The following is an 11,462-nucleotide window of genomic DNA, read 5'->3' as shown; positions in this document are numbered from 1 at the left end:
AAAATATTCCAGTACTGTGAGAAATTCGAAACTAGAATGTATCAACCCAACTTTTTACAACAAACAATATAAATGCTCTTCAATGAATTTACATAAATGTTACTTCTATAACAATGGACACTGTGAAAAAAGCATTTTATCAGCTACTTTCTTCCAAAAAGTATTTTCAAAATCTTTCAGGAAATATAAGATAAGAAAATTTATTGATGAAAATTCTAATTTACAGAGTTCAACTTTTAAAATAAAGTTTCACATATTTGCACTTGAACTTCAGATGATATCATTTAAAAACACTTTTGTTAAAAAATGATGCATCATTTTCACTCTTCACATGTACTTCACATGTACAATGAATGTTACACACAATATAAACGTGTGTGTGTAATATATATATAATCTGTTTTTTGACAATGATGAAAATACTTTATTGATGAGAATTATTTTCACTCTTCATACTGCGTCAGATCCCACGTCAAAACTCGGCTTATTGTACACTCTCCCGGCTATAAAAGAAAAACACAATAAATACAAACACATTTAGTAAAATACTAGAGGACCCGACAGACGTTGTTCTGCTCAAACTTTGTAAATTGAAAAGTTAAAAAATTTCAATAAACTATCAAGTATTTGAACCGTTTTGTTGAAAAAAAAAAAAAAAAAGAAGTAAAAAGAATATATTTTAAGCTGCTTGGTGTCAGAATGCGTATATTTATTACAACTTGATTTATCTAATGCCCACTGAGCAGTTGTTTTTGTTACCTATTTTTTCTCCCGTACTTGATGGTTTGTTCCTTTAGCCATACTCAAAGGATAAAAAGCGTCCTCAGATATTAAGTGTAAAAAAACTAACTACAAATCTAGAACAAACGGGAAATCCTGCTGCAACATCCCCTATATGAAAAAGAATAAAATAATGGAAAGGATATCGTTTAAAAAAATGATAAAGGTAAAAACAGTTCTCTGAATAAGCGAAAATCACTCTCCTCCTCCCCCGATGTAAAATAAACACATTCTTCAAGTAAAATGACAAAACACTCTTTAAAAACGAAAAACAATCCTTCGCAATTTGAAATATTTTGACAAACAAACAAAAAATACAATAAATTACATTAACAATAGCTATAAATGTAAACAAATCATCATGCAACTCTATTGTTTATAGCCAAAGTCGCCAAGCTACCACATTACTGTAATCCAGCCGATCAGTGAGCGAAGCCAACTCCGACCGATTAGCGCTCCGATCTTTTGAACGAAAACTTTTAAAACTTCATATATTGCCTAATTTGTTCTTTCCACTAAAGATGCCACTGTACTGATCTTTTGTGTACAGAACTACCCTGTTGTAATTTATCTAGACGATGATAAAATTTGTTTCGTCTTTAAATTCCATCATCTTTTTCTTTAATAATGCACTGGTTAGTTCGATAATCCTTAAAGTATTCTTGACATTGGTGCCAAAACTCAGATGGGTTTGTGCCGAGAAACAAATGTTGCTAGGTGCGGTACTTTCTGATCATTTGGTTAGGAAAATCTAAAGCACCGATCCGGTCACATGGTTCAACTACGACGACAGAACACACGTTTTGCGTGAACCTTCCAGTACTTTACTTTAAAATATATCTCGGGCCCTAAAATCATTGCTCTCAAGAAATGAAGGCTTCACTCTTTCTACGTTTTATCTATTCTCAATTGACACATCACAGTAGGAAATTTCATTACAAAAAGCAGAGCTGGCTTTCTTATTGTTCTTTGGCAACGGGTTAAATATTTATTTCAGTTTTTTTTTTTTCAGAACAAATTTTTTAATAATGAAAAATTTTTACTGTGTTGATTTTGCAATCAAACTGTAATTAAAGTCAAAACATGCAATCTAAGTTTAAAATTAAAAACCCTGACTTTTGAGTTTTTCCTCCATGAGACGGTCAATATCGGGATGGAAATGGAAATAACTCTTAACATTCAATATATTCCTATATTTATTTCTCAGTTGATAAGGCTCTTTCACATAGACCAAACAAATCAAGTGTGTCTGAAATTTAGAAATATCTGGTTAGTCTTACCAAACATTTATCCAGAATGGGAACAATGTTTTGTTTTTAAAAATTGATTTTAGAGTCAGGTCATGTGACAGCTTAACTAACGAGTATTCTTCAATAGAATCTACTTTTAATTTTTCTGGTAATTTAATTCAAAGGGTTTCTGGTCTATTGAATTATATCTTGGACTTTAGAAAAGTTCCTGAAACACATAAAAAGTCAAAATTAAGAAAAGTCTTCCTTAGTAGCTACGAGCCATGGAGAGTTTTTAAGTGACTTGCATTTCACTAGTGAATCAACTTGAAAAATGGATTTTGGATCCCATAATTTCTCTAAGCTCAGCCTCTCAACCTCAACCAATGTTCACAGCCCAGTATCAGCCTGCGTGGCAGGGTTTGTGATTTTTTGATTTAAAAAAAAAAAAAAAAATCAAAAAAGTCTGATTTTCTTTTTATTTAAATGAGATTTATTTTATTTAAATCAGATTTTTTTTTATTTGAATCAGATTTCTTCAATTTTTTTAAGATCTTCAAAAATTTGTGGGTATTAATTACTTTACATTTATCAACATAATGTATTTCATACTATAGATGAAAAAGCAACTTTTTAGCTATTTTCATTTCATGGCAATAGTTATTTTTTAATTATAGTTTAAGTAACCAGTTTTAACACAAATGCATGATTCAAATAAAATTTAATGTTTAATTACACCCCCTCAGCTACATCCATCAATCTTTCAACTATAACAAAGCAATCTGAACTAATGAATCCATTCAGCTAACTTTTAAAAGTAGGAAAAGTACTTCAAATATTCAATATTTTTTGAAGATTTATCAATATGTTATAATGTTTAGATAAGATTTGATTTTGTTTTACGCTTTGCTAAAATATAAGGTTTCCATCATCATTTACACTTTTAGTGTAAAATAATACGTTGAACAATTACTTTTCTTGACTATGACATATTTGTCATGGTGTATGAGAAAAACTGCAAATTTTTAATTTCTTCTCAACAACTAATTTTGGAGTAAAAGCAATGTTGAAAGAGTTTGAAAACCTGTTACACACACAGAAAGAGGGATCTATGTAGTTTTGCCAGTTGGAGTTAAGATTGTATAATGCAGTATTGTTAAATTTAGAGCCACATTTTAAATGCAAAATTAATTATAAAAATAAAATCAACTAATTTTAATCGATGATTCTGTTTAAAAAAATCACTTGATTAAAATCAATGATTTTTTTTTTAAAAAATCACTTGATTTAAATCATGATTTTAATCACGCTTTAAATCAAGTCCATTTAAATCAACAAACCCTGCTGCCTGGGGCCAACTTATGGGTTGTGGCAAATGGGATGGGAACGCTTGCTCTATCTCATAATGAAAGCTTTTCCAACCCTACAATGCTATGTGATTACGAATAGTGTAGATGTACTCTATCACCTCTCAAAGTTTCAGCTACTTTTCCAGATTCACCATGTCTACATGCTAAGAACAATGAAAAAATCATTTGTGACTAATACATAAAATTATTTGTTAAATGGAGAAACTTTCACTCATATGCTAAAAACACACACACACACAAAGGACAAAAAACAAGTTTGTGCACAGAACCATTAAAGTGTTTTAAAGTGGGGAAAAAAACGCATTATGATTTACATACATTACCAAGAAGAAATTAAACCTGTTGTTTTAACACTATACCTAGATTTTTTTTAAACAAAAATTTAAATTTTTTTTTATAAATTACAGCAACCAACAACGTTAAACAGAAGTGAATTAAACATTATAATTGCACAACAATGCAAAAAAAAAAAAAAAAAAAAAAAACTTTTAGTTTTTAACACAAATGTTTTATTAAAATTAATTAACAATATTATTCAATCATCCACACCTGCTGAGCTGTTTCCAGCAATGATATAATTTTACTTTGTTCCTAATAAAATAGTTGATATCTTTTTCATTTTAATGTAAATATGCTTGAGGTGTTCTACTGGAGGGGGGAGGAGGAGGTAAAAATAACTAAAGACAAGTATTTTAACTCAAATAAGAGTTACTTGTATCATAGATATATATTTAACGCTATTTGAACAAAAATTGAGTGAGTATTTTTACTCTATATCTACAATACTGAGATAGCATTATGCATTACTCAAGAAACCAATTGTGTTCAATATTATCAATGAAAAATACATAATTATTAATTACAACTGAGAAGTTATCTTGTAAGAATGTTGAAAAGCTATGCATAAATAATGATAATAATGATAAATAAAGACTTATTCTGTTCTTAAGAACAAGCCTAAATCAACATACATTTAATTAAATAATAGCCTTGCTAAATTTTTAAGTTTAACAGTAGAAAGCCCCTGCCTATTACCAATTTTTATATTGACAGATTTCATGAGAATTCAGAAATTTAGTGAAACAATATTCCACCTTATGTACTCAATTTTATCAAATATAATTTATTCAAATAATTATCTGCTAGATCAGCAATTTCAGACAAGTATTTCTGCTTAGGCTCACATCAATTTGTGTTCAAATTTCAAAGATTTTGAAAATGAGCAAAGGAGAAGTAAAACTTAAACCAATCATTCAAAACTTACATCTGGAACGATACCGACTAATGAATCAGCATGTCCATAAAATTCTTCTTTGAGTGAAATGACAATACACTGAAAAGATGTTTCTGTCTGTTCCCGGATAAATCGAGCGACCTAAATTTTAAAGCAAAATTAGTTATTTTAATAAAATCAAACACAACAAATTTCCAAGCAAAAGTTCAATTTTTCCTACAAATAAAGTTACTAGGGTAGACTGACTAGTGACTAGCATTTGACAAATAACTAAAAACACTTCAGATGATGTAAATACATAGTTTAAAAATTCAGAGAACTTCTATGACTTAAAAACAATTAAATTGAAACTGACTTTTCTAATACAGTGGACGCCGGTTAATTGAATCAGTGGTTTAATGAATCAAATAGTCAAAAACAGAACAGAATCCAGCTGTATTGAATTAGCTGCTTTATTGAATCAGCTGCTTTATGGAATCAGAACTGTTTAGAACAAAGGTGACTCAAATAAGCGGCAGCTACTGTATAGAAGTTTATTTTAACATATTCATTACATCATAATTACATATAATTAAATTTAAATAATGACCTGTCATTACAAGCAGTGTAGATTCCCTCAGACATGGTAGGGGAAAAAATCCTCTCATTTCAACAGGTTTTGGCAAAAACTTACAATTTTCCTTGACTTTTACCTGATTTTTTTAAAGGGATATCAATTTCCGACTTTTCAAAGTTCTACAGGATCATAAGAACCCATATTGAACATACGTATATTATGCATTTCTGGATCAATACTGATTATTACCAGTAGTTGAATAGTATCTTAGTTATTTTTGTGGCCATATAGGATACTGAATTACTACTCTCTATTCCTCATACATTCTTTATGCTTGCTGTTGATTTTTTTAGCATCCAAGATCCAGTGCTTTTCGCACCATGTGATGGTAAAGAAATCTTTACTAATAATAAAGCTGAAAGTCTCTCTGTCTGTCAGGATCTCTGTGATGCGCATAGCGCCGAGACTGTTTGGCTGATTTTTATGAAATTTGGCACAAAGTTAGTTTGCAGCATGGGGGTGTGCACATCAAAGCGATTTTTCGAAAATTCGATGTGGTTCTTTTTCTATTCCAATTTTAAGAACAAAATCATCATAAGATGGACAAGTAAATTAAGAAATTATTATATCGTGGAACCCTAACATGGGCACAAGCCAATTGGCGAGAAAACTCAACATACATTATTTGTAAATATACGGGCAAACCAAAAGACCTTTTAATTTTCTATTACGGGCAAAGCCGTGCAGGTACTACTGGTATTAAATAGATGAAAAGGAGAATGTATCGAGTCACAAGATTCCTCTTGAATATGCTTGCAAAACTTTACAAAAATAAACCATGTGATTTATTATCTGATAAATTTTTCAACATTAAACAACTTTTGCACAACAACAAATGAATTATGTATGCCCTAATTAGATAAAATATAAAAAAGAAGTGTTAATGTTACTTGAAGTCTATAAAAAGTGCAATAGCATTCAATTCTTATTGATAATGAGAGTTACCCAAAGTATTACCTTTCCAATATTTGTGTTATCTAAAGCAGCATCAATTTCATCCAGGACAAAAAATGGAGCAGGTTGATAACTGAAATTAGAAACAACAATAAAAACGAAATTAACTGATGAATTTCATAGTTTAAATTTTTATGATGTTGATAGTTTGCAAAAAATAAATGACTGAAAAATAGTGATAACGCATTCAGTCAAAAGTTAAGTTTTATGAGAATATTATTCATTTAAAAGGGGTATGACCTGTCAAATACCCCCCCCCCCCCAACATTTGTGACTCATCAAAAGTGTTAGTACAACCAATATTTCACATTATTGAAGGACATTGCTTTTTTTTTTATTTTTAAATTTAAGAAAACACATTGGCGAAAGACCAAAAACGGCAGCTACACATTACATGAGAATTTACAAGGATATTTTGTTATTGAAATTTAAACAATATATAAATAAAATGCACGAAATAAAAGCATCTAAAACACGATCAAGCATGTATGATGAAAAGTACTCAGGTTGCTATATAGATGAGCCTCCATTTTAGTATTGCCAAATTTAAATGTTGTCTCCTTTCCCGCAGTTTCAATAGATTCATCATAAAGTCAATTCAAAGAACTTAGAAGGAGGGGGGATTGTGCTTCTGAGATCACTTTACAAGAACACAAATTGGACTGTCTCCAATTTGCCAGTGATGAATTAAATAGAGATCCTCTATTATTTCTGGACTTTCTAGAAACTTATAACTTCACGGAACAAGTCCCGCAGCTGCAAGACATGGGGAATATAAAACAATGAAACACGTATTAGAACCGGGGGGGGGGGGGCATTTTGAATTGTGCGGATGTTTTCATTTTGTATGCGCTTTGCATAATTCTGCACACTATTTCAAACCTCAACAAAGTAGTAACAAATAGCATGCAGCAACACACTTTCTATGCATGTGGAGAAATCATCACAAAAACCTGAACACATATTTCAGACAAATGAAAAAGTACAATAATGCACCTCATTTGCATTCACTGAAATACATCATAAAAATGCTATTAATTGCAGGAAACAACTTCAGTTAATGCAAATTTTAATGAAACATTTCAATGCAATTTATTCAAATTATATCACTAAAAGGTTGAGTTCTAAAGTAAAAATTACTTGAAATTGTATGTTTGCCAGTTTAATGTTTAAGCATTTAAAAGAACTTCTCTTTGATATTAAATGTTTAAGTTTGATACTGTATCTTTTGACATCAATACTACTGGTATAAATAATCATAAGTATTGGTTCTGGTATCAATAATATTGGATACCCTTAGACATACCTATGTACTGAGAAAAGGAGAGCAAGAGCAGCAACAGTTTTTTCTCCACCAGAAAGATTACTCATAGGTTGAAACCTCTTTCCTGGAGCGACACAATTATAATTAAGGCCTTCCAGATATGGTTCTTCAGGATTTTCAGGACCGAGAAATGCTTGTGCGCTTTGGTTGTTGGTTAAAGCCTAGTAAAATTTAAAAAACAGTTCTGTTTAGTTGCATTTTATATCTATTTAATATTGCAGAAAACGTACATAAACAACCAAATGCATAGAAAATTACAACTGATGATTTAGTGGATATTATTTCATTACAAATTGCACTACTTACTTTCATAAACAATTAAAATATAATAATGAACAATAGTAGGAATACAATAAGCTGTACAAAAAAATCACATGGAATTATATATAAAATTTGATTGATTAGTAGTTGGCAACATCAGCTGGTTGTACCTGTATTTCATTATGCACAACAAGAAATATAAGCCTCTACTTAATTTTAACATTATTCACTGAGGTATTTGCCAATTATTAGGACCTTAGTTTTGCATAGTTTAACACTTGTATTTAAATTGAAAATCATTTAGAAAGATAAAAAAAAAGAAACATATTTATTTAATCTACATTTTTGGTTGATGTATGAACAGCACAATGTTTTACTTTCCAGCATAAGTTTCAAAACATAACGCTATCAATGTCATGTCTCTTTTCTCCAGTAATTGTCCCAGTTGACTATTTTAAAAATTTTCAATTCATGAAGAATATTTTCAGTCTACATACACAACATACAAGATTTGACAAAATAATATCTCAATCTAAAAGGAAAAAAAAACCCAAGATGAAAGCAAACTTTTTAAAAAAAAAAGCGTTGGAGAGCTGCGCATTTCACATCATTTACATAACTCAGTGATGTACGTCTACTCTAAAATTTGCATAAATTTTTGAACACTCCTTCTTGGTGTTGCATTTTCAATGTCGAGCAGTGTATGTTCGAAAAAGAGGTATACCGCCTTCTAGCCTGGACTACTACCAATAGCACAAATAAAGAATTAGAATTGTATTTAAAATTTATAAAAAAGATTATAATTCCAGTTCTATATACCTAAGAAATTCTAAACAAATTCCACCATACGCTAGAGATGAGACGGGCTCAGCCCGGGCCCAGGCCCGAAGCGGGCTCGGGCTCTGGCGACAAGTGAAAAAAAGTTCCCTGACTTTTCCCCGATTAAGTTCACCAAATTTCCCTGATTTACGTTACCAATGATAATGGTTTCCTTTCTTTGCTCCACTTGAAATCCATCGTATCTTTGTATAAAATGCAGTATTTTAAACGTTTTAAGTTGTGTAATGTTGAAATATTTTTAAAAAATGCTACTTTTTTTAATAAAATGGTAAAAAAAACAACATATCAAGTCAATTTTTTTGGGGAAAAACCCCCTACAAAACAGTATATTAAATTTTTCTACGTGGAAAGATTATAGAAAATTAAAAAAAAAAAAAATACTTTTCTTCCAGAAACCGTTCAGCATAAAAATTTTAAGAAACTATTAAAATCACTCCTAAGTATTTTTGATAGAACTAAAAAGTAATTGAAATTATTTCGAACACAATTTTCAAACAGTATATAATAATTGTTGCAAGAACAACAAGTAATAGTGAAAGAATAGAAGTAATGTAGTTATTCCTATGTAACTAATTGACATATTTATGCAAAACAGATGAAACCATTTGACATCCATTCATAGGGAGCTTTTCTCTAATCAAGAACATAGGTTTTAATGTATTAATTACTTGAGTAAACAAGTTAACTCCATTTCAAATGATTTCAGTATGTAACGAAGAAAAAGCTTAGATTGCTGTTGTAACAAACAACTTTGAAATGCAAAAAAAAAAAGCAATTAGTTAATTTCAAAATATATAAAGGAGGAATGCAACTTAGTTATAAAATAAAAGAATCATTTAAGTCTAAAGAAAAGAAAACCTTTATAATCTGCGGTGACAACAAATAGTATAACGGCAAAAACAAAGTTTTTTTGATTGAAAGTTCAATTTTAGCAATTAAATTAAAAATGCGAAGAAGTAATAACTTTTAAGCATTCATCAGTATTAATTCAAAAACCAAAGATTTCTTCTTGAAATCTTGATTACAGTACGCTAATTTTTTTTGAGACAATGGAATAAAGGTAATGGAGCTAAGGCATTAATGAAGGCTTACTCTTTGCTTGTATGGTTGTTTATTTTACGTAGCATTGAAAGCGTGAAAGGAAACTTCAAGCTAGGTAAAATAAACAACCTAACAGACACAGAAGCAATCTTAGGAAGTTCATCCTGTGGTTAATAAGATTCAATACTTTGACGTTGAGGGAAAAAGATGCACAAATATGCAGCAGTGTATAATCGCACCTCATTAATTTTACTTTTCTTTTTTGAACAGATAATTGGAAAATGCGTAAGGAATTAGAGTACTTAATTTTGTAAAGCAAAAAAAATTTTTTTTTTTGCATCATAAAATCAATTTTCCCTGATTTTTTGTTATTTTTTCGAAATTCCCTGATATTTCCTCAACTTTTCCCTGATTAATAAAGTTCCTTGACTTTTCCCTGATCTGTCGCCACCCTGAAATAGGTTTCGGGCGGGCTCGGCCTCAAGAACAGGTATTCAATCGCCAATCTCCATACAAATTCAAAGCAAATAAACATTTTCCTACTGTGAGAAAATGAAAGGAACATTTAAATCAGTTCAATCAATATCAAATTTACCCCTCCCCCTCAAAAATAAATTAATTAATTGACGCTTATTTATAGTATTTTTTTGCAATTACTATTGCAATGTGTCATACAATAATGCATTTGAAGTGAAGCATTTTAAAAAATTTAGAAACTTCTGTCAATGAAGAACATTTGACGTAACATTTTTCATTAACAGAGAGATCATGTCCAACTGTAGAAGGCTCAGGTTTTTGATACAAGAAAGTTTCCTTCGGGCTCGGATTTTTGTCGGAGACAATATCACTCGGGCTCGCGGGCGGCTCGGTTACAAATTTTCGGGCTCGGGCGGGCCCAGGCTCTCAAAAATGAGCCCGAACTCATCTCTACCATACGCAGAAAAATTCCTACTTTTTTTTTATTGGTACTAATACTTTAAACATTTAAGCAAGTCATCACTAACAAAATTGCAAATGAATGCTAATTAAGTTTTTAACTAATATTTCCAGTAATTACAGTACAACAACGATAATACTTAGCTAAGAACACACTCTACAGGGGTAGAAGTGATCGACTTGTCACATATAGGACATTTTCCACAAAAAATAAAGGACAAATATAGGACACATTATATGAATAGTTTTGCTATGAAAAAAGAAATAATACATACATATTATTTATTTATTCTTATCAATGATTTTGTTTAAAAAAAAAAAACCTTCAAACAAAATTATAACTTACACCTGAAATGACTTTCCTGTAGTTGAAAGAATAATTTTTGAAAAAAGTGTACTTTTTAGAAAAAAAAAAGAAAAAGAAAAAAAAGAACAAAGTGAAATTTATTGATAATTAACACAGCAACTCACAATTTTTGCAGGGATAGAAGTGTCACAAACATAGCTTATATAAATAAATATAAACCGTCTTTGTGTTGAGAACTAACAGGAAATAACCAATACTTTGTAGCACAAACATACAGATATTTTGTTCTATAAAATTCCACAAAAAGAAAAGATTGCAAAAAGACTATTATAACATTCCGATCAGAAAATGCACTGAAGACAAAAATATACCCGCGAAAACAAAAACCAAAAAAAACCACGAACACAAAACCAAAAAAAAAAAAACCACGCTGGAAAACAAAACAATGCTGTTGCCAAACGCAAAATTCTAAAACCAACTTCAGAATTCGTTCTCGAAACTCCACCCACAACAGTGACGTCATATTGCTGTAGCCAATGAGAGAAGATGCCTGTTGCAGGATTAAGTAAG

At 30.4% G+C, this 11,462-nt stretch overlaps 1 protein-coding gene across 1 annotated transcript in view; it reads right to left on the bottom strand.

Moving 5' to 3' along the window:
- Window positions 1-342: 342 nt before the first annotated feature.
- The window catches only part of LOC129228312 (structural maintenance of chromosomes protein 1A-like), a 74,647-nt gene continuing 63,527 nt past the window's right edge, over window positions 343-11,462 (bottom strand). The window contains exons 24-27 of the mRNA XM_054862987.1: window positions 7,490-7,668; window positions 6,187-6,256; window positions 4,644-4,754; window positions 343-503 (exon numbers count right to left, since the gene is read on the bottom strand). Of these exons, the coding sequence (XP_054718962.1) occupies window positions 444-503; window positions 4,644-4,754; window positions 6,187-6,256; window positions 7,490-7,668 (420 nt within the window). The 3' untranslated portion in view covers window positions 343-443. The remainder of the gene's footprint in view (window positions 504-4,643; window positions 4,755-6,186; window positions 6,257-7,489; window positions 7,669-11,462) is intronic.

The sequence above is a fragment of the Uloborus diversus genome, chromosome 8 (assembly GCF_026930045.1).
Source record: "Uloborus diversus isolate 005 chromosome 8, Udiv.v.3.1, whole genome shotgun sequence".
Lineage (NCBI taxonomy): Eukaryota > Metazoa > Arthropoda > Arachnida > Araneae > Uloboridae > Uloborus > Uloborus diversus.
This window is presented reverse-complemented; position numbering and strand designations above follow the sequence as displayed.